General features: G+C 38.5%; 1 protein-coding gene across 2 annotated transcripts; it reads right to left on the bottom strand.

Moving 5' to 3' along the window:
• Positions 1-21: 21 nt before the first annotated feature.
• Positions 22-26154, bottom strand: TRAK2 (trafficking kinesin protein 2). Of its 2 annotated transcripts, XM_059853316.1 has the most exons (17): positions 25938-26154; positions 20149-20466; positions 18991-19185; positions 15342-15395; positions 14503-14573; positions 13761-13877; positions 12389-12598; positions 10561-10639; positions 8732-8862; positions 8453-8527; positions 7681-7818; positions 6853-6932; positions 5795-5998; positions 5381-5679; positions 4816-5100; positions 4491-4590; positions 22-3966 (listed from the first exon to the last, which is right to left on the bottom strand). In XM_059853316.1, the coding sequence occupies exons 2-17, from the start codon at positions 20183-20185 to the stop codon at positions 3288-3290; spliced, it is 2754 nt and encodes a 917-aa protein (XP_059709299.1). In that variant the 5' UTR covers positions 20186-20466; positions 25938-26154; the 3' UTR covers positions 22-3287. The 2 variants fall into 2 exon arrangements, with proteins under 2 accessions (XP_059709299.1, XP_059709300.1); XM_059853317.1 differs by lacking the exon at positions 15342-15395 and having other exon boundaries at positions 25938-26153.
• Between the last annotated feature and the right edge of the window lie 3 nt (positions 26155-26157).

The following is a 26157-nucleotide window of genomic DNA, read 5'->3' as shown; positions in this document are numbered from 1 at the left end:
AACCACAGAAGATCAGCAATATACTGAAAAATGGCATGTTATACATGTTTATTATCAAATTTACATTCCACTATGAAACAACAGTAAGTGCAAAAAGCAGATGGAAAAAATACCATGAAAATCCCAGACTGTTCAAACACTGTGTGTAATCCCCTCATGTAACAGCCAAATGAAGCCCAAATGCAATTATTTTCCTTCCCTCTCTGTTGCCATTCAACTGCAGTAGATGTTTAACTTTGATCACAGGTATTTTGAGCATGCAGGTATCACTGAGTTTATTAAAAACTAACAGTGAAACTAGAAAGCTTTAAGTCTGTGCTTTAAGACAATCGGAATAAGGTAAATACAAGAATTCCCTTCTGTCTCATAACTTGCACAAGCACGGTAAGTCCTTTCTAGCATCCGTGTTTGACTCAAACCTGCAAGATAACAGAACCCGGCCAAAATGTAATTCTCCATTCCTTCTAGGTCTGCCTCTACTGAAACAAAAGATCTGGTGCAGTATGTCAGCCAGGCAAATTTGTCACCTCTCACCCCTCTTATGGGAGACAATGAAAGCCAAATCATTCCTAGAATCATGGTAACTTCTAAAATGTTCTCAGAAACACATGTTGTTAAAAAAAAGTTTATCTTCTAGGTTTTGGCACAAAATGGTAAACTTGAAAGAAGTATCAATTTTCCCTGTTACTGCAAGCCAGGCATGTATATCCAAACTGTGCATGACTATCCAAAGGCATAAATGCATGACAGAATTTGAACAACACTGCACCACAGCATCAACCAATTGGGTAAACACACACAAACACCATGGTATAGAGATTCTTCCATTTTCTTTTTGCCTTATGTAAAGTATCTGATGATACACCTCAGCTACAGAACAAACCAACCTCTCAACATCCACAGCATTGTTTCAACTGAGCCAGTTTACATTGCTGGGCTATGGAATAGGGAAGTGTCCCCAAGGGACACAGGCATTTCATTTATATGCTTGTAGATTAGTTTTACCTGAACCATGGTCTGCCAAAGGAATTCTGCCTTAGCTGATTTGCTACTCTGCTGATCCAGTGGCTGGAGTTATCTTATGAAGCTGGTTAGAAACACAGTGGAGTACCTTCAAAAATTTATCTGTAACTCAGGTATTCCTACAATAAACACATAAAATGGACGGACTTTTGACATGCTACACACTTCTCTGTTGGTATCAAACTGTCTAAGCTTTTGCTAACTCGTTTCCCTGGAAGTTAGAGATACACTGCAGACATACCCGTCCCAGGCCACGGGAGACCAACATGGCACTCCCTCCTTTCACTCTTATCTTATGTAGCTAGGCAAGACACCATGCACAGCTAAGTACATACAAACATAAATACTTACATGAAAAAATTAAATATTTTTCACTTAAAAAACAAAATTAACCCGTATATATTCTTTTAAATAAAATTCACCTTTTGTAAGTGTAAGATTTTGCTTAGAGAGCAAAAGGCAACTCCAGGAGTTCCGGAATATTTCTGTGCGCTGCTGACAGACAAGCTTCTGCTAAGAATCCCTGTGCAAGTTTGAAGTGGTTACTCCTTTTCCTTTTACAAAACAAAAATATCAAAGAGTCATCACAAGATCTAAAGAACTGTAAAATCAGAAAGGCCACGTTACAAATTTCCTATAAACAACGTTAAGAAGCTTTCTTTTCCTGCCCTACTCCATTCACCCCTGCAACAATGGGGGTGCTGATTATGGAGACTGTGCCTGATGGCAAATGCAAATCAGTGTGATTGCACTGATGCTTCACACCACACCCCCAGACAGCTGCCAGCTATACCCCACTTACATGGTAACAGGCAAGGTAAACTTGACTGCTTAATCTAATTGTATGGAAACAAATAATTTTATAATGTTGATAGGTACAGTAAAAATTTATATGAAGACTAAGAAGCTGTTTCTATTTAGGTCACTAGCAAAGACAACTTTTTCTTAAGTTACACAAAACATCTGTTGTAGATTGTTCACTTATGATTAGAACCTTGGACAGGAAGGAATCAAAAAAGCAGCATGGGCAGTAATATTTTTATAGTTAACACTCAGAAACCAGCTTTCTAAAATGAAGTTCTTTTCTGAGTTGGAAAGTCTGCCCCAGCTATGTTCAGAACCACACTCCCTCACTGATCACTGGACTTCAATATTCATTAAAATGCTACAAAGAACACCAGCTTTTTTCTTCCTGTTTCTATATAGAGACTGGCAAATTTTGCTCTTAATGAAATCTTTTAAACAAAATCCTGCTTGAAATGAGAAATAATTGAATGAAAGGCATAAAGTACTGAGAACTCTCAAATATACAGAATGTGTACTTGGCAAGACAAGAGGCAGTTTTCTGTACTTCCAACAACTTCCTTGAAGTAAATGCTCTCTCCATTTAAGTCTTTAAAAAGAAACCCTGAATCAAGCACCTAGGGTTTATTTCCTTTTGCAATGCTGAAATGTGCCTGAGATATTTGTGTGTGTGTGTGTGTGTGTGTGTGCAAACAAAACTATCCTTATTTAAATAGATGCACACTACACTTTGGAAAGATTTCTTAGCTGTACACACTTTTCTGCTTCTTAATTCTTATTCATTGCACATTTCTCTCTGTGCTTTGTTCACAAGCTCTGGAAAGGAATTAACTTCTGTTAATACCTAACTAACACAATTACACTCTTTCAAAATATAAATCCTGTGTTTGTAAACTGAAGTATTACTTTCTTACACAGAGCTAAAGATTCTCTCCCCTGCTTCTCAAAGTGACGAGGAGTTCAAAAGAGCACAGTTTCTGAAATGGAAAATAAAAGAATGGAAAAAAAAAAATCAAAGTTTCCATATTTGTTTGCTACAGAGTGGAACTTGGGCTGCTAATGCTGGTCAGACTGATTGTTAGTTTAATATATTTAAATTATGTAGTCTGACTGCAAACAACTAGTAAATACTATGGGTGTATGATGGGAAAAAAAATGCCTACACACACAGGTTAAAAGGTTAAAACACTGAAAATGTCTACAATAGTCTTCACTTCTGACTAAGTTAAGACAAGATGCTGAAATAAAGCTTTGGTTTTACCTTTCTATCTCCCAAAAAAACCATCTTCCTCAAACCCAAGCAATGTTCCTTTGCTCCTTGGTCCAACGCTTGTCTCTCCCACATTTTAACATGCACATGCCTTCTCCAACGCTTCTGTAACACACCTAACAATGCCTGTACTGGATGTTCATCCCTCAAATTAGTTACTGTGCTCTACATCAAACACCTTTCAGGCCAGTTAGTCTTCCTTTAGTATATCCATTTTTGATGACTGTGTGCAAACAGGAGCTCCCAGTGCTCCAATCATGGCTGGAAGACTCTGGTTTCTTCTCAGTCCTGCCATTAAGTTGCTACCTGCATTTAAAAACCCAGCTGAGTCCTGCCTCTGCAAGCCAGCCTCTGGCCCCTGATTCTTGCCATGGTCCTGTGTTTCAGGGGGCTTGATCACCCTGGCAATGCCCAGCCTCTTCAGCCTGTCCACGAGGCTCATCTTCAGCTGGCCTAGGTCTGGGGTGTTACGGGAGGGCTTTAGGCCATACATTTCCTGCAGAAACGTTTCTGCTGGCCGAGAAGCCAGGAAATTCTCTGAGTGATGCACTCGAGGCTCAAAGAGCGGCGGGGAAGGACAAGGTGAACGTGAAGGAGAATTTGGTGGAGTAGAAGGAATGGGAAGAGTTCGGGAGGGCTGCAGCAAAGGCGGTTTTTCCAACATGGGGCTGTCGTAAACCTTGGCAGAGATGCCTCGTTCTTGCAAAAGTTTAGCCAGGCTGCTTGTGCTGCTGAAAGTAGTAGTTGAGTCTCTTCTGTTGGTGAGAAATTCTCCAATACTTAGTCTGTAAGGAATGGCTGGAGTGCTCACTACTGGGTTTCCAGTACTGCTGCCAGTATTCCCCAGTGAAAATGAAGCACCCATGGAGCTGAAAGAAAATAAAAATTAAACAGAGAATGTACGCACATTAGACATTTTTATACCTGCTCTTCATTTGACTTTTAGTATATAGAAGACTCAAGAAAAGCCTTAACTATTGCTATCAGCTGTGACAGCTTCAGTACTCAGAATTATTGTTCTGCAAAGTGCCAATGAATTTACCTTCTGTGATCACCTGTACTCTGTTAGATAGAATATTAACATACTTGTCCAGTTAATAAAAAAAAAATAGAATCAGAAAATAAATCATTGTGGAATCTTTTTTCCCCAACAGCTGTATGATACAAGGCAACTGCTACTTAAGAGTTAAAGTTTACTTAAAGTTACCTTAACTTGTTTTAACTCTCCAGAGAATTCCAAGTTTTCCTTCATAATTATAACTATTTTTATTAGTAACATTCTATATGTTGCCTAACTGCCTTAGTATTTTTAAAACTGGTCCATGTATCAAGAGCCAGAAAGTAACTGTTTAATCCTATGCAGAAGTATTCAGGATGTTCGAAGTCCTCATACCTGGGAGTAACCTGAGTGACATCAGATGGGTGAAGGATCCTACAGGTAGTGAAGGTAAATGTGGAATTTGTTGAAGATAGACACTTCCCTGGATTTGAGGCTGCAATGTGAAGAATTTACATCCATTAAGGGTAAAAATAAAGACATAAAAGAATGAATCAAAGTTTAAGACAATCTTATTATCACCACTAATTTTTTGAGCCCTTTTTTTTGAAGTAAAGAACAAGAACAGCAAAGACAGCATTACCACACAGTCAAACACTTTCCATCGACAAAAGGACACTGCTAAACAGACTCAGGAAGAAACACTAACCATGCTTCTTACCAGTGAGTGGTCCTGCTGCTGAAGTAATAGGTGGCAGGAAAATCCCTGCCACTGGCTTTGCCAATGCACATTTCTTTTCCTCTGGGAAGGACTGTTGTGCTTGAAATGTTATACCTCCCTCACCCTCTTCCTCATCATCTTCCTCCAGGTCAGAGATGTGGTGCACAGATGTGGTATCATCAGACAGAGGGGTAAAGCCTTTAGTAACAACACCTGGTCTTGGGTCAAGAATGGTGCCAAGGTTGGGTCGAGCAAGCTGCTGCCAGTGAAATAGGGTCTGAGATCCTGGTGTGACAAAAGAGAAGAGATTCAGAGAGCCATTACCTACTACTGTATCAAGTTACAAGAAAGCATTATAAAACCAAGCGCAGCTGGCTGGTGCCCACACTGTGATCCACACATCCACGGGACAGCAATGCCAAGAAGCAGCCTGACACTGGCATGGAGCCTACCAATACTGCTGCTTCCTGTTACTGCACACCACACCTAGCTAGACACACGATGATTTAGCTGGCAAATATAAAATCTTTTTCTGCTAATGAGAGAAGGAAGATCATCCTCTTACCTTCAATGGGTTTGACAATTTGCAACTTCTCTGGTAAGAGAACACGGAGATTACTAGAGCTGGCAGAGAGATCTGTGAATTCTGAGTTTGTACTTGGGGAAAAAGAGCTTTCTGTTGGTGTACTGCAGCCACTAGCCTCTTCTTTCTGCTCAGCCAGCAAATGCATTTTTCGGTCCCACTCCTCCTCGAAGAACTGCTTCTCACACAGGTAGTTCTGACGACGCAGGGAGAGCCTGTGCAGAGCTGTGACCAGGTCATTGTCTCCAGGGGTTCCCGGCTGGCCAGGACTGTGAGCGTCTCTGTGAGAAACATCAAATAATAACAGATTTTAAACCCATTAAATTAACTATTTCTCTATGGGTTTAGTTTTGAATCAGTTCTTTTCAGAAGAAGGTAACAAGCTGTGCTTCCTACTTCAAATTCTTCTCAGAGCTGCTCCCAGGGACCACCCGTGCATGGCTCTCCAAGTGGTGCACACCAGACTGGAAGGGCTTTGCTGTCATAACAGCACTCGAGCGATTTGATCCAGGGATTGGCAATGGGGCAGGAAAGGACGGGGAGCGGCCACGGATGATATTAGCAACCTTGACAGTGTCAAACACTCGCTTCTGTTGATCCCTGTGGAAAAGACAAACAAACAAATGTTGTTTTCAGAAGCAAAAAAGATATAGAAAGAAGCATCTCTGAAAATCAAAGTTTGAAAAGTCTGTGGAGACCCCACTAAAAAGATGTTCAGAAAAACATAACTACACAAAACATTCTTGTCTTCAGGAGATCTACTCTATCAGAATTACCACTTCTTTACCTGAAAGATCAGAACCTCTACTGATAACTGCTTTAGCCTATTCAAAAGTATATATTTTATTTATTTAATTTGTATATGCTTTCAGAAACACATATTTGGTTTATTACTCCTTGCTCAGAATTATGAGATCCAAGAACAGTCTTCAAGGTTTTGAAAACTGTTAAATATCTTTCCACTATAGTCTCATTTGTCCAGCAACTTTTATATAAGCATTAAAAGGAGTAAAACTAGTACTGTGCATCAGAGAATTTGGATCAAAAAGCCTCAAAAGAAGAATGAAATAACATCCTTTTAGCAAGGATGTTATTTTGATTCTTGTTATTACTACATAATTATTATTATATAATTTAATAATTAATATTTTCTATAATTTATATTTAGTTTTCTATAATTTATAATTTAATTTTTATAATTTATAATTTCTATAATTTATAATTTCTTCTTATTATATAATTTTGTTATTACTTGATTCTTCATAGAATCAAGTAAGAATAGCAGGTTTCAAAATTGAAAAGACTACCAAATACTACAAACCTTTTTTTACTTACAATGAAAACATTATAGAGGGAATATATGCATTTATGGAGTCCCAGAGATCAGTTTCACCTTAATTAATACAAGTCTATGAATAAATATCAAAATACCACATGGAGATCTGAAAACATACTTTTGCTTGGAGAGAACAGATTCATCAGCCTGACTCAATTCCTTCCGCATTGTCCCTTCAATTTCTGCTGCAAGGGAATCCTAGAGAAAAATGGAAACCCTAAGAGTTGACAAATTAGATTCAAGTCTTCCTTCTGACAATTTTAGCAGAAAATATCTGTAAAAATTACTTTTAACAATCAGCATTTGTTTGCCCAGTATCAGTATGCTTTGGACAAACCCTTCTGCCTCTGAAGGAAGGGCATGTGGGACAGTTTTCCACCATAACTACACCCACGTGTAACCAGGATGGGTTCAGTATTTCATTAGCAACATCTGCTTTTTCTTTGTGTTTCTTTATGGACTCTGTATGTTGGTTGCTTTAGTTAAGCTACAAATTTTAAGAGCACTTCTTACAAGTGTACATGAGTGATTCTGTACACACAGAACAATCAACCAAAACCTGATGAATTCCCAGATATTTTGAGTATGTGAGATGCTCTGTTTCTTAAAGAAACACTGTTGAGTTATAAAATTCACACCCACATCAAACAAGACACTAGCACAACTGAGCATAAGCTACAGAACATACCAATTCCCTTATTAAACAGAAATGGCATATAAAAAGGAAAAATAATTGCAGTGTCACAGTATGTCAAGTGAACAGTTAGTTTCATAACTAATTTCCTAAATTTCTCACAAGTGTACACATTGAAGAATTGAAAAACCAACAGATCAGCTCCTTTGCCTACTGCTAAGTAGTTCTGGCTGCTGTTCCTGCAAAGGCTGTTGTGCTCCTAGAGCTGCTCACTGCCACAGCTGTGTGGGCCACGCTAGAGGTGTTGGTTACCACAGGAAATGCTCCACGGGACTGTGAGTGGCAGAGACAAGCGACAGAGCTGGCTCTGCTGCGCAGCAACTTCACTTCTTCCTGGGACTCATGCAACATCCCCAGACACTCTGCATTCCGATCCTGAAACTCATGGAGCTGCAAGAGAAGAGAGGCCATCACATGATCTCTTCAGAGAGAAGACAGAGTGAAACTGAATGAAGTCCTACAGCAACCTAGAATGGCTGATTTGACACTGTAGGATTCTTTCAGCTGCAGGGCACATGCCCACAACTGGAATGGACAACAGTCAGCACAGCACCCATAGCAGTTTTAGTGACAAAGCACAAAGATTCAAAAGAGGAAAAAGTATGATGAAATTCAAAGGAAATTACATAGAAAAAAATGCAAATACACTACTGATGCAAAAGAAGCAAAAAAAAAGAGAACTGCCTTAAAATCTAATGAGCCACAGTTGATACAATATTACAGTTGATACAATCAGTAACATTCACACTAAAGCAATCTTTTTCTCGTAACTAAAAATAGTAAGACTTCCCTATTTGAAACACGCTTCTTGCCTTTTATACTCCTGTGAACTACAAAAATATTTGTGTAGGGTTAAGTAACATAATTATTCTTTCCCTCCAATCATATGACTTAACATAATGCATAATGAAAGATTAAAACCCTACATAATTAAAAAGCAGTAGTTTCCACTCTCCCTGTTTTCTTTCTCCTGTATTCCATCCCGAACATTTATCTAAATGTATGTTATAGAAGTCTTAAGTACCTCTGCTGTCAGTTGTCTCTGAGCATCTTTGGAGGCTTGTAAGTGAAGTTTCAGCTCCTCCTTCTCAATCACATTCTGAAAGCACAAAAAAGTGCTCATCATTTTCTCAGCTGATTTCCCCGAGAGACTGATCCTCTGCCAGACTTTCCTGGAACAGCCACTCTCTTGCAGTGCAACTCTGTGGCTTGCCAAGTCAATTTTTGCCTGCTGTGAGCACTGGCACACACAGGCTGCACAGACACCTGTGCACACACGGACACTTTATCAGCATTCCCTTACTTCTTTGAGTTTATGCTGCAGATCAACAATCTGGGACAAAAGGGATGAGATCTCTTCCTGGTAGCGAATCACCTCCTCACTCTTCTCTGACAGCTCCTCTGTTATCCTGGAAATCTGAGCATTTGTTTGCCCTACAAAACACAGAAGGAACTTAGTCAAGACCTTGTCCCACAAAACAAAAACAAAAACAAAAACCAAACCCAACAAACAAAAACAACCCCAAGCCAAACTTTAATCCCAGAAGGATGAGTGAAAGTCAGCAACAATCTGCAAGACCCCCAATTCTCTTAGAAAATCAATTCATAATACATAAAAGTAGGTGCTTTAGAACATCCATAAGGAAAAGACTAACAGTGGGGAGAAGGAGGAAAAGAGTTAACTTCAAATGCAGGTATAACATATTAAGAACTAAGCATGCAAAATCTGAAATACACATGATCAGTATGTGAAATGACCACAATAAAAAAATTTCAAATGACATAACGACTCATGACCAAGGCCAGACTTGGAATATGCTGGAAAAGTCTGGTTCTGAATTAATCTTGTTATTAACTCCCACTGTAAGCAAAGACATTTTGTCAAACCTTGTCAACTGTAACACACACTCTTGATCCTAGTCACTATCTATTCCCCAAAGATCCACTGAATACCATCCCCTGATTCTTTTTTTCCTTTTTAGCAAGCACTTAACAAAGTGAGATGACAAAGCAACTCCAAGAGCTGAAATATTTTTATGCAGTTAGCCTTGTTTGTACACTTGCCCTGAAAGCATTGCAAAGTCATTAAAAAAGTCTGATCAATCTTGCATAAAGGTCACACTACAACTTCAGTGCTTGTTGTACCTCACACATTTACTGCAGAACAAGGCCCTGCTTATGGGCCTGGGAGCATTTAAGCTCAGTCAGGTACCTTTTTTCCTGAAAATGCAAATTTTAAAGCTGTTGGAAACACAGCTTCAGGAGAAGATTTTTTTCTGTGAATCTAAATTACCTAGCATGCCTACTCATGCTATAGAATTGAATAAAATGTGAACTCACAGACATTCTCACTGAAGCAAAATAGGAGAGCATATTTGAACTAACCCCTATTTACAAAAGATGCATATTTTCTCAGTGGGATCAGAGTAAATTAACCAACTAAGTATCAATTAACAGTATTTTAGGGCCATCTGTAACAAGAAAAATAGAGCAGCAACCCAGTCTTCCTTATGGGGGTTGTAGAGAAAAAAATAACCTTACACATAATTTAAGGTTATTAGGCACAAAGGAAGTAGTAGATATCAAATGACTACAGATAAAAAAAGATATTGTTATTTATTGTTTCAGAATATTTAGCATGCGTTTATGTAAGAGCAGCTGCAGTTCTTTGCAAATAAGCAGTCCCCAAAGCAAATACAAGCAACTGTTCTAGACAAATTAAGCCACTTGTTAATTTAAATGCTTTGGTTCATAACATATATTCTAAAACTAATGTGTTCATAGTTTTTAGACTCTATACACTGACCTATTTCAGTGTCAAGTGTGCTGAATAGACACAGAGAATATTTTGTGATTTTCTAGCATCTGTAAGGCTTCAGTTTAGAAAGTTATGGACTTCACCTCTTATATTCATTTTCCCCTTCTAAACATGACACACAGAGCTGAATTTGAATGCCAGAGTGAAACTTAATGAAATACAGAAACACCTTGCACTTGGGCAAAGGGCAAGACTTCAATGATTGGCATAAATTACTGAAGCCCATTTTTGGATTCAGGACTAACCAAGAAGGTGTAGGTACCAGGTATTTCACCTACCATCCTGCCACTGCAAAATGCAGCCTGGATACTCACGGAGTTCTTTGACACAGTCATTGACCAGCTGCTGCTCCTTCTCTTCATATGTAATGGTTTCTGACTTCAGATGGTAAGCCTTTGAGAAAATTATTCATTTATCAATAAAAATTTCAGTTTATCTATAATGTTATCAATTTTTACTTCTAAAATTCTTGCAACTGAAGAGCCTCCCCTCTCTTTAAAAATTCTATGCAACTGTGTTTTCCACAATAACCTGTTTCCCAGAATTTTACAGGTGTTTAATGTGAAAGACAGACACATGAAGAAAGCCTGATCTCTTGTCTCTAATAAAAAATTGTTGCAAAAAGATGTAATGTGGTAGAGAAAGTGAACCAAGACAGAAATCAGAAATAAGCAATTTAATTTGCTTTGAAAAACTTGAGTAATAAAAAAACCTTGAAAACTGACTGATGTTAGCCAACTTTCTTATGACACTGAAAAGCTCTTAATAGAACGGCTTTTTTCCATACTCCCAACTTGGTCTATTTAGACTAAATTTTCTGGGCCAGAAACTGAGTATCACAACATATCTAAGCAATATGAAGTACTCTAGTTTCCCACTTCTCTTTTGATTGTGAGGATGGTGATATTAAATTTAGCACAGACAAGTCTTCTACACTCAGGACTGTTTGCCAGTAAGGGACTCACACTGTAAAACTCAGCAAATGGTTTTAAAGATTATCCCAGCAAACAGTACATTTACATAAGTGCAGGCAAATACACTTCTTTACATAGTGCTGTCACATGAAAAGAAATAAAAAAACAAATAGAGGCTCATTGTAATTGAGGCTATTTCAGTCCACTGAAGGTTATATCACAGAATGATTGAGACCTGGCTCTTCTGTAAACTTGTTCCATCATATACTTAGGAGCAAAAAAAAGGCAATCTGATTTTTTTTTTGTTATCCTATAGCACTACTAATGTATCCAGTTGGTCTTAGGGACTTTTAGGAAGAATTTGCATCTCAGGCTGAGTATTCTGGAGACAAAACAAGGCTAGAAGTGTATTATACTGACATTAAAGGAATCTAGTGCAATACGGGTACAACAAGCTTATATTGGGAAAGGCTCCCATAAAAAAAATCAAAAACCACACACACACACAAAATAAACAATCCTCACCTTTCTTACAAAAAACACCCCCTTTTCTTAAAGGCAACAAAAATAACCCAGTTTTAAACAATGTCCTATTTTACAAGTCACACTCTTCACAACCAAAGAAAAGGCACTGCATCTGTTGATTCCAGTTCTTGGAACCTTTGCTGTTGGTTCCATTTTATAGACATTTTTTGTCTGGCCATTTAGTCTCTATCCTTCTAATGGCACCTCTAGTGCCATTCAAATTTTACACACATGAGAGACCAATTAAAACAGAGAAACTAATCACATAGTCACAACTAAGTGTGTCTTTAAAATCATTTAAGTGGAAGCTTATTAACCCCTAAATTTCTTCTGACAAAAACAATGGCAAAACAACACAATTCCCCAAATACTCCTGCTCATTGCAGTCAGATTTATGTCAAAACAAACTGCATGAGCTTGAGGGCCTGATGTGTCCAGGTACTTCTGCTGGGTGCTTACCTATCTTCCCATGCTTTTTCATGTACCACAACTGCACTGAAAACAGACTGCCAAAGAACTCTGGAGACAATGAGGAATGACGGAAACAGAAGGATGTGGGCATGGAGGGAAAGTGCTCAGGAATGATTTGCATACAGTGACACAAACAGCCATGTGCTTTAAGAGAAACCCTGCTGCTGGATTTTGAACACCCTGATTTGTTTCCCACTCAGCACAGACAGCACCTGCTGTCAGTCGGATGTACCTTGGATCGCAGAGCCAGGTTCTCCTCCTCCAGCTCTCGCAGTTTATCCTGCAGGACATCCAGCTGCAATGGGTCGTGGCAGACCATGAAAGACTCGTTGAAACGCAGGGGTGTGGAACAGCTGGAATCCGTCTCACTCTCCTCAGAAGCGATGGAAACGATCCGCAGCAGGTCATCCTTCTTTGACAGCTCATGCTGCAGCTGGTTAACCTAGGACAAGGCAAGACCACCACCACGTGAAGTACACTTTACATACACAATCTCATACTGTATTATTTATGCAGCCTCTAGAACATCACTGCTCCTGAATAGCTCATACCTCCCTTTATTTACAGGAAGTTCACAAAATCATAATTTTACCACAGCAAGGGAGACCAAGAATTCAAGACACCACAAAAATGAACAACAGAACCTCCTTTTTAAATAGTTTACTGCAAAATCATTTTCCAGCTGCCTCGATACATTGTTTCATTTTAACATGCTAGCTATCATTTTGATTATGACTATTACTCTCAATTGTTGAGTTCCTGGAGAAAAGGATTGAGAGACACCTATTTACATGTACAGAGTGGTACCTTCCAGTCTGCACATTAAATGACCCGTAGGACAATTAAAAACAAAAGAAGAGATAGATCTCATTTAGATAAAATCTATTTTGCCTATCTACATTTTTATATGAATACCTAAGTTTATGCTGTCCTACAGCTGATTATGAGTAGATCCTTGTCACCAGCATGCTGTTTTATACAAGCAGCTAAATCCATTTCACTGTAGCTTACACTACATCTCTTGACCACAGAGTTATTTGTCAACTATTTAATTAATTTTTTAAGACAAAAAAACCCAAAGAAATGGTTAGGTCAAGAATTTGTGCTTACAGGAAGAGATGGAGTGAAGATCTTGATCAGAATTCACTTTTCATTACATTTTATTTATTCATTTGCTTACTCTCAGTGTAAGCACCCCATTAACCAGCTCACTTTTTGTCTGTTTCCTCACCTGTGAAGTTATGTAGCAGCTCATGTCAGATACCAATCACTTATTTTGACTAATATTAGTCCATTTTTAGTTTAATGGTGAGAAATCAGATTTATGGTCTGATATACCCTAATGATATCTAACATTCTCATAATTTCATAGTAATTACCATATGTCATCTTCATATTCAATTCCTGGACTGCAAAAAGTGATTCAACAATGATTAGGAGAAAGACATCTAAGCACACTTCTGTAGTCCAAGAGCACCAATCACCCCAAAATGATATATTTCTCTTAATCCTCTTACCACCATCATAAATGGGAAAAAAATGAAAGAAAAAAATGGAAAAAAAACTAAATAAAGGATAAAAAAGAAAGAAAAGCAACCACTTACTCTGTCTAGAGTTTGTCCTAACTGTTCTTCCAGTGCTTCATTCTGCTCCATCAACAGATGGTTTCGCTTAAGGAGGGCTTGTCCAATTCGCGCTGCCAGTTCCAGGTCCCGATCTTTCTGCTCACAAAACAAGAAAAAAATGCTTCCTTTTGATCATGTAAGGTTTAAATTCAGCGTAGCTTTATATTCCCCTCAATGCACCAGCACTCTGAGATCCCCCTTTACTCTCAAATGATCAAAACTGTTAGAAAATTATTAATGCTTCATCACTTGGATCCAGAACACATCCATAAATGTGTTTTTTGATACAGCATATTCTCTTCCACAGCCATTTGCAGTAACAGAAGGGGAAAGCACCAAACCTGGGGACAGTTTTGGGCTTTGTGGCAAGTACAAAGATTATGTGGGCTCTGTTGCATCACACACACACACAAAAATCACACTTGTGGCCTTCCCAGTGACACTTTCTCCAGAACAGACTGCTCAGCTTAAACAATGGTGAAAGGGTAGAAGCAGAGGAGCACCAGGAAATCAGAAGAAAGCTGTTTCTTTCTTATACTCACTGGCTTCATGGGTGCCCATAGTTTTGTTACATTTTGTTTCTGAGGTGGTGCAAGCAAACAGGCAGCTTCTCATTACCCATGTGTTTGATAAGCAGCTCTTGAAGATAATTGAATCAAAATGATCAGCAGCTGAATAAAACCCTCCCTCAACTGCATTAACACAGCAGAGACAAGCATACCTCAGCTAACAGACGTTTGACCATCTCAGCTTCACTGTAGTCCTTCTGCTCCACATTATCTGTGCCAAGAACTGAAGAGAGACAAACATGCTTATTTTGAAGGAAAGACAAGAAGATTGTGGCAAGTGGGAGAGCTGAACTCAGAGGATGTTGTTTATATACAAACACAGTACTTGGCTGATGAAGCTAGCAGAGGCTATGAAAATGCATCTTCAACTTCAGAAATGTGAAACAATATCACTTGGGAGACTGATAAAAGAGGTATTCAACATTTGCACCTTTCAGCAATGTTAACTAAGACTTGAGGTGCTCACACATCTTTCAAATTTTGAAAAACTCCTAAGAACTACTTTTTGAATACAGCTAAGCAATTAAATCCTCCAGCCTGCTGGGGAAAGAAGGAGGAGTATATTGGAGAATATCCAAATATAGTTAAACACATACTTTAACCCTGAAGCAAAATTCCCACTAGGCTGTGTGACAGCTGTATGCAGGAAGTATGGAGACCCCTGAGACAAGTGATGAAAATGCATTTATTAAGGGCTTGACCATCTTGGAAAAATTAAGAAGAAATGAGATAAAGTATGTCTGAGTTTTAGATGTAGCAGTAAATGCTATCTTAGTAATCAAGTGATTCCAATGTTTGAAGAGTTTGCAAAACTATTAAAAAACTGAGAAATAGTAGGATTGGAAAAACAGGACTGAGTGAGGAATCAGCAAAGCAAATAAAAAATTTGTAACACCTCTGAACAAAACACAGTGCTAGAACTGCAAAGCACTGGTCTGCTCTAGTTCGTGTCCTGATCAAAAGATGATAGTAACAAAGGCATCTTAATTACCTTGTGCAATTTTGTGAGATCCATCCAAGGAGGAGGAAGGAAGTTCAATAAGAGCTAGAGTGACAGGTAATGAAAGATATAGAGGGGAAAAAAGTGAACAAAGAAGAGAAGAATTAAAACGTAAAGAAATAGGTAATTTTCTGCCACGCATCTACCACAATCAAAAAATAAATGCATGTGCAAACATAGTTTTCTCACTTTCTAAGGCCTTTTAGGGAACCTTCTAAATGTAATATTCTTCAGAAGCAGAATTATGTATCTCTATATCAGGTGATGAATGTTTGGGCTAAGCTCAACAACAATTTGCTATTTGTGCTTTATGAACTCAGGATCATTAAGGTGAAGAAGGCAGCAATATAAATTTAAGAATTACAGAAGTAGCAGCTTCAACTGACCGTTTAAGTTAACCTTTTTCAAAATTAATTCCATCATCACTGAACTGCAAAATGAGATTACTATAGATTTGATCTCAATATTTCCTTCACTCTTTCACCTCGTTTAAACCTCATTCTTACTCTGAATACATCGATTATCAGTTCTTTTCTTTGTTTTGTTGAGGACTGCAGACTCAGTTATGAGATAGTAAAGTGCCAAGCTAAAGTGCACACTAACTTTATTTACATATGTTATATAAGCTGTCTATACACTTTACATACATAATGCCCACAACTAACCTTTTGAAGCATAACACTACACCTATGCTAAGATCAAATCCAAGTTGCATTTTAGTAACAAAAGGAACTTTTTTGTAATTTTGAAAGAGAGGAGAACAGGAAGAACAACACAGAAGGAGAAGTTTTACTGTTTCTCTAAAAGCTTAGAAGAAAAATATATCAAAGTAACAAACCAAATGCTTTTCATCAAGTAGATGAGTAAGCATGAAAACCCAACACATGCTGTTTAAGCATGCAGGAGCTTTGAACTTATAGAACTGTCACTTACTAATTGTATTTCTAATTTTATTTCTAAGCAGGGAAAAAAATAGAAACTCTCTACTAAATTTACATATCTATCAGTAGCATAAAATGCATTTGGAGGACAATTTTACTGTATTACTTGGTTGCTGATACTGGCTGCTGAAAGGGGGACTCCAAACTCATCTAGCTTATTAGTACTTGGAAAATTAACTGCACATACAGAACTAAGTTAGAGCCATTACAGGCAGAATATTATAGCCAGCTCTCCTCTTAGCAGGTGATTTCAAGTTATAAGTTTCTATCCAGTCCCTCTAATAAAAATTTACACTAATTCCATACTAATCCCAAGGTTACTCAGGTAAGATTAGTTCCTAAAATCAAGAGCAAATATCTTTACTCTGATAACTAAAATCACAGAAACAACAGCTTTAAAACTTAGCTCTACACAAATTTCTGTGTTTTCTCTCAGTACAGGATCAAAACTATACAGTTTATTAGAATTCCCTCTTGAGAACACAAGCATGTGCAATACTCACCTTGCCAAGTGAAAGTAGCAAGCAACTCTTCATTTTGGTTAAAATTCTTGTTATGTTGTGCCATGACCTTTTATTCACACACACAAAGTAGTTCCAAAGAGAGATCTTTCGTAATTCAGGATTTCTTATGCTAGCACAGTTGAAGCAGAAAATATTCTTCCACTTCACTGAAAACACTGCCAATGTGAACCTAACTGACAGACCTTCTTATAGGCAGCAGCAGCCATAAAAAGAGGAGGAGCTCAAGTGCAGTAACTACTGTGCTGTTTTGGGGCTTTTTTCTCAACTACAAATTCACTCAAACCATATATTTAACACTCTCTCTTGGAAGAAGTTATAAAAATGTTTCCATACATATATACTGGGAGGAAGATACACAGCTAAAACCCCATGTCATGCTTCATGTCCCATTTACTCCCAATTCCAGGCAACAAAGAAAGATTAACATTTCACCTAAAAAGTTATTCAACAATAATTATAACTAGAATTTGATTTATATCTGTATTTGTCTGGGTCTCTCCCAGTATGTCCCTGTGGGTTAGTACTCTCAAAAAAGCTACTATTTCAAGTGTAACCAATGTCTGCACAATTTCTAGGCGAAACATTAAACCATATTTATCTTGAGTTTACATGACTCAGCAGTTATAAAAGTGTTCTTAAATGATACAAGAATTAGTTTTATATGTTATGCTTAACAGCTATCTTTTAATTCATTTTCAGTCGTTGTTACAAGAAAACATTTATATCTTAAAAAACTGCTTAAAAAACTCCTACAAGGAGTTTACTGTTTTCACAGGACACCTTCTCTATTTGAAAAGAACTTCCCTCTGGGAGAACCGGGAAGACAGCCCTTTCTGCAGTGCCTTGACGGGCAAATAATACACAACAGGCTTCATGAAAACTCTGTTGATAAAAGCCCTCCTTCTCCCTGCAGGCTGAAAATGCAAGCTCACCCTGACTGAAGGTCCTTTGGAGCCCTGCATTTTGTCACGCAGGTGAGGTGCTGAGCCGAAAGCTTCGGCAGAGCCACGTTTCATGTCAGGCACAGATAGACTCTGATCCACCTCTTTATAATTAACACTTAGAGACAAGTACACACCCCACCAACCACACGACTCCTTCCAGTGAACAACAAAAGCATTCGCCCAACTATAAAATCATTTATGCTTGCAATACTAGTATCAGAAACAGTCTGAGCAATAAACATTAAGAAGCTTTCCAATTACTTTCCACAGTTAAGAGTTCAAAGCCTTCAAGTTCAACTCATAACAAGGTCACTCTAAATTGTTGAGTACTGCATTCTTGGGAGGTGATATTTTAATCTTTGTTATTCCTTTGCTATGCACCCTTGGGAAGTTTAAACTACAAAGAACACCTTTTAGAGGTGGCATATACAAGGAAGAGGTAATCATTACAGATTGTATATAAATACCAAGTTCACTCTTTTCTATGGTTTGTTCCAATAGTTCCAATATATGGAAGAAACAGGAATTCCCCATTTCTCTGAATGTATTCTCTTCACAAGAATGCATCCTCTTACAATGCATTCTCTTCACAAGAAAACACTTAGAAACTACAGGCAATTAGGTGTTCAATTATTTTGGCAACTTTCTATTAATTTGCTTTTTAACATTTTATAGGTTTCTTCATGTGACTGAAGCTGTCCATTTTCCTCTTTATCATTTGATAGGTCTAGGAGTAAGTTACTTAGTATTTTCAGAACTGGAAGGCAGTGATCAACATTGATCTAGTACCCACCTATCTGCCATTCATTCCTTTTCTATCTTCAGAAGAAACCACCGACAGCACTTCACTAACATTACTGACACAAAACATCAGGGGAACATCACCAAATCAACAACAGCACTGTGAACATTCCTGAAAACAGAACTGCTTCACACTCGTACATCTTGTATGAGGTATACATCTCTTCTAGCACAGTTCTAGGTTCCTGCCTTTTTTTCACTATTACATGTTCCCATTCTTACTTCAGTGTGTAATCTGATGATCAGGCAGTCATTAAACATCCTAAGTCAGCCATTAGAACTGCAGTGCGAACTACAAGCACCTCCCCTGAAATCAGCCTTTTCTTCTACCTGTCCAAAGTTTTCCAGATTTGACCATTTCCTAATATTAACACTGACAGTGTATGTAGATTTTTCTCTTCAGTATTTGGGGCAATAACTCCTGACTCACTCATGTAACGGAAGGAGTCCTCCTCACGAGCTGGAGAAGCCACCTCCGGCAGCCGGCCGTGGCAAGCCATGGGCTGCATCCAGTCTGCATTCTCATACAGGTACAGAGAGTCCACCCGTAACTTGTAATCTGGCAGCTGCTCCTCCAGCATGCCCACCAGCTCCACCTCAGGAAGGTCCTCACTGGAGCACCCATCTGAAAGAGAGTAAACGCCAGTAACAGTGCATTGTTAAATATATGTAAAATTTAATAGTGTTGCTACAGTACTATACAGTTTATGTAAGATAAAATACTTCATAAATCTTTGGTAGATTTAGAAATAATTATTCTGTACCAGACAAAATACCAGAATACTGACTGAATCAATGCTTGATTTATACTGCAATACTTGTAAGTTCCTCACCCCCAGCTGATCCCAAAACTTCCTGAAAAGATGGTATACTGTGTCCCTCCAACTTCCTGAATATAATGTATGTAATAAGTTTCAATTTCTATCTTTTCCTCTTCATTGAGCTAAAAGACAAACCTACATTTTACCAGTTAAAGTCTCACTGACTTTTCATAGTTGCTACACTTATCTTTTCTGAAGGAAATTCACATTTTTCTTGTTCCTCTGCTTTATCCATTGGTTTGATAATGAACATCGATGTAAACAATCTTAAAAGTAAGTAAAATCAACTGAATACTAATTTGAAATCAGGGAACAAGTATAAAATTTCATTATCATCCTTATGGAATCACACTCTGAGAAACATGATACTAAATCCCCTGCAATCAAAGTTTAGCTCTTTCTATGTTGTGTGTGTCTCTTAATCTCATCACAATTACTGCAAAAAAAACCCCACATTAATACTAAATTGGTAAAATATCAACAGTATGCAATGATCATCTTTGCAAGACTTCCACTCAGGATGAACACTATCTGCAATACCTTTCAATGGAAAAAACACCAATGTTGACTATTGACAATAAGAATTTTACAAACAGTATTTTACAGTGCACAGTGACTTTACAAGTGAGTCTAATGTCACTGTTTTTGTTCCTCTGCAATATCACATAAGCAGTACAAAGAATGTGAAACATAAGGTTGTCTTCAGGTTGGTGCTTTATGACATGTTAGACATGTTCAAGATTTGTAATAGTAATTCTTCAACTTACCAGGGATGCTGTCCAAGCCCCTGGGATCAAAACTCATGAGTCCTTCCTTCACAGTTCACTTCCTTGGAAAGAGCATTCTGTAATCAAGCTGTGCACCATTCCTTTATTGCTTTGGTAAAAAGATGGCTTTGGTTTAGAGACAGAGTAGGTGAGAGCCATCAAGGCACAGAGACTCACAAATCTGGCATCAACTCACTTCTGTAGGCTGGTTCAAACTCCAGATCTACTGCCATCTTGGGACATGCCTATTTCATCTGGGCTATGGATCAGTAGATGTGTTTCATGGAAGCTTCACCAGCTTCTCAGCTCACCCATCACCTAAATATAAAACAAAGAGAATGCCAAGGTTTAACTGATTTCCCTCTTTCAAGGGAGACAGGTAAATTGGTGTAACTTTGTCTCTTTCAGTCTGAATTTCCCCTCTGTACTATAACTAATTAATTAACCATTTGCTTGAGTCTCCTTTCCTTCAGGAGTCTGTTAATTAAAAATTGGACCTATCAGAAGTTTACTTTGTGGATTGTGATAAAATTTGTGTTTTCTTTTCAGCAGGGACTCAGGTAAACCAGAAAATGAAACCACTGTGACTGATTCAGATAAGCTATCAGAAGAGTTTAATGAAGTTAAAACACACTTTTCCTTTGCCAAGACTGGTGAAGCACCTTCCATATAAAACAGTAGTTCTAGATGACAGAAAGATATAAAACTGAAGAGAAAACAAGTGTCCTTTTCCCTCCTCTGGCACTCAGTTAACATAAAATTCTCTTAAAAGCCTTCATTAATTTAAAATTTGCTCTTAACAGTTTTCCCAAGATCTCCAATCACCAAGCACAACAATCAGAGGTTTGTTTTGCTGTCTGTAGCAACCTCTTATTTGACAAGATTAAAATGGACAGTGCAGGAGCTTTTTAAAGCAAGCCTGGAGCCTGCCAGTTCATCTGGTCGTAGACTTTGGCAGGAGATCAAAAAAGAACTTTCTTCCATTAAGGTCAGCTCATACTTGTGTGTAGTATCTTGTTTTGTCATTCATTTCTTTATGCATACAGCCTGCTTATCAGTTGTAATTATTATGCATATCAAACACTTAATAAAAAAGAAAAACTTGAGATTTCAGAAACATTTTCTATCTGAATATAGAGATGTTTCTAGCACTTTTAAAAAATTTTCTAGAGGCTGTTTTTTAAATGGATTGCTGAAAAGCATGAACTATACGTATCCCCTTCTCTAAAACAACTTAATAACGCATAAAAGACATTTAAGAAGACTGCTGTAGATCCACACATGCAAATGACTTTATTTTGTAATAAGAAGAGTCCCTATACAGCTAGACAAAGTTCAGCAGCATAGGACAGTTTCTTCACAACTCTAACCCAGTCTTTTTCCCTTCTGTTTGAAAAATGTAAAAATGAATGCTGCTACTCCTCAAGATTTGTTTTAATCTCTCTTCTAAGTGCAAAGCAGAAGCACAATTTGTAGCAGGTCAATCACAGTTCAGCCAAAGGCTGGGGGAGGGGGGGAAATAAAAGGTGATTTGGCTAAATGTTTTCTAGAGCACCAGGCCAACACCAATCTATTGAACTGAAAAAGCAAACTCATTTGTAAAACCTTTGAGAAGTTTACTACCTAAGCAAACATCATAAAAGCTAATGCTTGCATTTCCAGTGCTTCTCATAGCTTTAGTTTCCTGTACCATGGGGCAACTTCTGTAGAAATTCAAGCACTGAGCAGTTTCACCCTGAAAGTGACTCCATGACCCTTCTACACTGCAACTATAAAACTATTTCCTAACTGCAGATTCCTCCTGCAAGTCAAAACTATGATTAAATACATTTAAATAAACCCCATAAAATTTATAGCATGGCTTTAAAATATATGACCATGCTATAAAAAGATGGATTAGAAATTAAAATGGTTAAATCATGCAGAAAGACATGTCCAAAAGAGAAGCTAGAAAACTTTCTCAGGTATTGATTTAAATCTTTATTTATAAAGATTATTTCCACTATCAGTTTACTATATTCATTTACATTGATCTACATCTTATCAGTTTTGTTCCCCTGCTTCCTCATCGGCCAATTTCCCATTGATGTTCACATCTTTTACTAACAGGTTAATTGAACATGGGAAAAACAAGGGAAATTCAAATATTGGAGAATAACCCATATGCAGGGGTGGTGCTCTCAGAAGGCTTTCTTCAAGGAAGGTTCATGAGAGATGAAAATATCAGACAACATTTTACATACATCCCTATCCCAATCTTAGTGTTTCTGTACTCTCTAGATTAAATTTTACTCTCCAAAGTGTGTCTCACATTTCAGCTATCATTTGGCTCCAAACAGTGAGCTAAAACCTGAAACCTGGGGTACATATAGCATACTTCTTGTAGAAGTCAAAACCATTCCTGCACCTTCTGAATCGGCCCTAGAGAATCCAAGTTGCTCTAAGGAGATTTTATAAATTTTTCTTTCAGTGAGTCAGAAGACTCTAGTGAAGATTAACTTGAAAAAGCAATACTGACTAAAGTCTTAGAAAAAGATAATATAATTATAAAGCATTGAAAATTGTTCTTGTCTTTGTAAAAGTACTACTTTGAGCAATTTCAGATGGATGCAGAAAGAATTGGGGCACCTCAAGACAGAATATAATTCTGAAGACATTCTACCACTAGAGAAGCTCTAATTCAAATCTGAATTATGAGAAAGGTGAGGGAGTTGCTTTACAACTGGAAACCACAGACAACTGTATGTGTTATTCCTTTGTGCACAAAGTTAAAAACATATGCAAAATATTGGCATCTATATTGACAATATCCAAACTTCAACATGAATAAACTGCTAGTGCTGCAATTTTCCATTTGTTGAGAGCAGCTGAATCCTCACAAGTACTTGGAAAGACTAAACTAGGTCTGCTCCTCTGTACAATTCCAGGATGCAAGACATTAGGTCACAAGTAACACAAACAAAATTATAACAAAGAAAATTCTAACAACAAAGAAGATTCTAACTTGATTAAGAGAGAAGACAACATTCATTTTCCAAGCAAGCCAAACAAATGAGCATACTATTCTCAGATGCCAAATTTTAGTGCCATGTAAGTATGCAATTTAAAAAATTGTATCAAGTTATTAACACAGTACTTTTTCCATTGCTAAAATTGGAATGCTGTCAAGCCAGCTAATAGCAATCAACACATTCTGCATCTCAAGGTTAATGAAACAGTTCTATTCTTATAGCAAACATGACCACACTGAATTGCTGCCAAAACATTCCTGGGACCAGCGCTCACAAGCGGAGGCCAAATTCTTCAACACCATCCAGTAGGAGATGAAGGACAAAGGATTATCAACTGAAAAACAAATCTATGTGAACACAAACATTGCCTATCACAATTAATATTTGCTGTGTGCCTAACACCTGTTATTTTCAGCCATTACTATCCCTACAGAAATCTATTTGGTGGTTGTGTTTCTCTCATGTAAGGAAAAAAATATTTAAAAGAATATGCCAACATAATCCTAAAACCAACTGCAATAATCATAAACAACCCTGCCACAGACTTTCAATCATTAAAAAATAGTATAAGAAGAAATTAAGAAAACAAACAAAATAATCCCGCCCCCATTTTCTAGACTGTTTTTCTTCTGGGATGAGGGAAAGGCTTCAGAGGGGAAGCTGGAGAACACTTCTTGGAGAATGATTAATCACATGGGGATCATGAAGCCGGCCACAACATTCCCTCATCCTGTTTTATCCACAGTTACACCAAACCAGGCTCACTTATTCTCTTTGTCTGTCATTTGTAACAGCTCATGTTCTCCAAAGTGTTAAATACATGTAGACATGCTTTATGTACATGTATACATGCATACTGCTGATTGCCACAGCTTGACAGTTAAGATTTATTTAAGTCCTACCCATTTGGAGGTTGTCTATATCACCCCTAGTACAATGTAAAACCAGCAAATGCCTAATTGAAGTCTCCCTTAGCCTGAAACTATGAGTGTTACCTACATTAAAGACTTTATTAAAGACATTATTAATTTTTATAATTAAATTATAAAGACATTATCAATTCCTAATTTTTTATGTAAATGCACAATCAAAACATTGCTATCTGTATGCATCTTTTCTCACAAATTTTCTTTTTTCAGAAGAAATTATGTATATATGTAGTTATGTTATGATCTCAAAGGAATCAATAACTATCATGAATTGCCTATTTATTTGTTAGAGTATAAAATACAATAAATGCTTTTGAAGCATTCTGCTACTGCTTCATTCTGCTAAGTTCTCTGCTAATATTTCATTATAAAGGTTGTAATCAGCTTCTTTTAAAATTCAAGCTTGTTTTGTATAAAGTATACTTGAAGGGAACTTGAATAACACTTAACTGAAATCACTAACATTCAGTTGATGCATGGCTGATCACCCAAAAAAGTAGTTTCAGTTCCTTGACCTACACCCCAGCCAGTGCTCAGCATTTGAAGTCATAATTCTGCATTAGAATTAACCAAACTCTTCTATATGACTCAGTCACCAGAATATCACTAGCAATCAAACCAGAAAAAAGGATGTCTTCTTTTTTGTAGCCATATCTGTGAAATGCTCTATTTCTGTCTTCTTGGAAAACTAATCAACAAATCACAATTATCATTCCTGAAAGACAGCACTTCTACTACACAGTACTAATTCTGGAAGCCCACTATTAGAGGCAAACCACCATCAGGAAAGTCTGTGGTTTTCCAATGCTCTTCAAACTACATTTTCAGACACTCATAACAGAAATTCAATAAACAGACACTGCTCTAATAATCACAGTGCCACTAGAGTGGAAAAATTTCAGGTAATGGAAAATAATTATTTTTCAATTTCACTTAAGTGTAATTAAAATGTAATTAAAAAGAAGTTCTGCCTATTTTTACTAAGAGATACATCTTTTGAAACAACACAAGCATCTGAAAACAAACCTAAAATCGACTGTTGCTTTCTAGTGTTACCTTAAGTTATTTATTAGTGTATCAAATATCTGCATCAGACTGTCATAATCAGTCAACAGTAGCTGTGAACATAACCAAGAAAGAGGTACCTATGCAACAGCTGAAGATTGCATTAAAGACAAAAATACGAGCACGCCACTCCACATACATTTCACCACTAGCATGGACTACAGAGTAAATGACACTTACTGACAGATATTGGTACTCCAGTTAAACCAGCTGATAAAAATGTAACAATGTGATTAAGAAGTTGCTAGCAGCCAAAATTTCCTTGCCTTCCATACACAAGCAAGACAACTACTAAGATATCATCGAGAGCCGCCTCGTGTTGGCGGTACATGACCCTCCAGGGAGCCCGCTCGGTGACGGGCACCCCGGGCCGCTGAAGGTCACCCCGGCACCGCCTGCGGGCACCGCCGCCCCCGCTTACACTGAACAGACGGAGCTCAACACAGCGCTACGTTACATTAAAGCATCACCACCGCCAAAAGAGTCCTGTCAGCTGCCAACCCGGACAGGCGCCGGAATTCCTTCTCCGCCCGGGACAGCGGGGCAAGCCCCGGACACCGCCTCACGCTCGGGCCCCGCGCTCCGACCCCAAGCAGCCTCAGGAAAGCCGCCGCCCGCCCGGCGCGGCCCGCCGTACCTTCCAGCCCGGGTGGTGCCGCGGCCCGACGGGGAACGGCCCCAGGGCCGAGAGGAGGGGAGGGTTAACCCCTGCAGGGGTGTGAGGCACGGAGCGCACCCGTGAGGTGTTAGAGCAGCGCCGGCCCGGCGCCGAGTGCTCGCTTACCCGGCCCACGCTGCGCTCCCTCAGGCGCCGCTCCTTCCCGCCGCAGCCCCGCATGCAACACAGCGGTGACTGAGGAAGGGCCCCGATGGCTTCCGCTCGGCTCCCGCCCAGAACTACAGCCCCCGGCGGGCCGCTGCCAGTGACGAGCCCCACAATGCGCCGGGCCGCGTAGTGCGGGCGGCCCCCGCCGCTGGGCCCGGCGGGGCCGGGAGCGGGGCGG

The sequence above is a fragment of the Haemorhous mexicanus genome, chromosome 8 (assembly GCF_027477595.1).
Source record: "Haemorhous mexicanus isolate bHaeMex1 chromosome 8, bHaeMex1.pri, whole genome shotgun sequence".
Taxonomy (NCBI): Eukaryota; Metazoa; Chordata; class Aves; order Passeriformes; family Fringillidae; genus Haemorhous; species Haemorhous mexicanus.
This window is presented reverse-complemented; position numbering and strand designations above follow the sequence as displayed.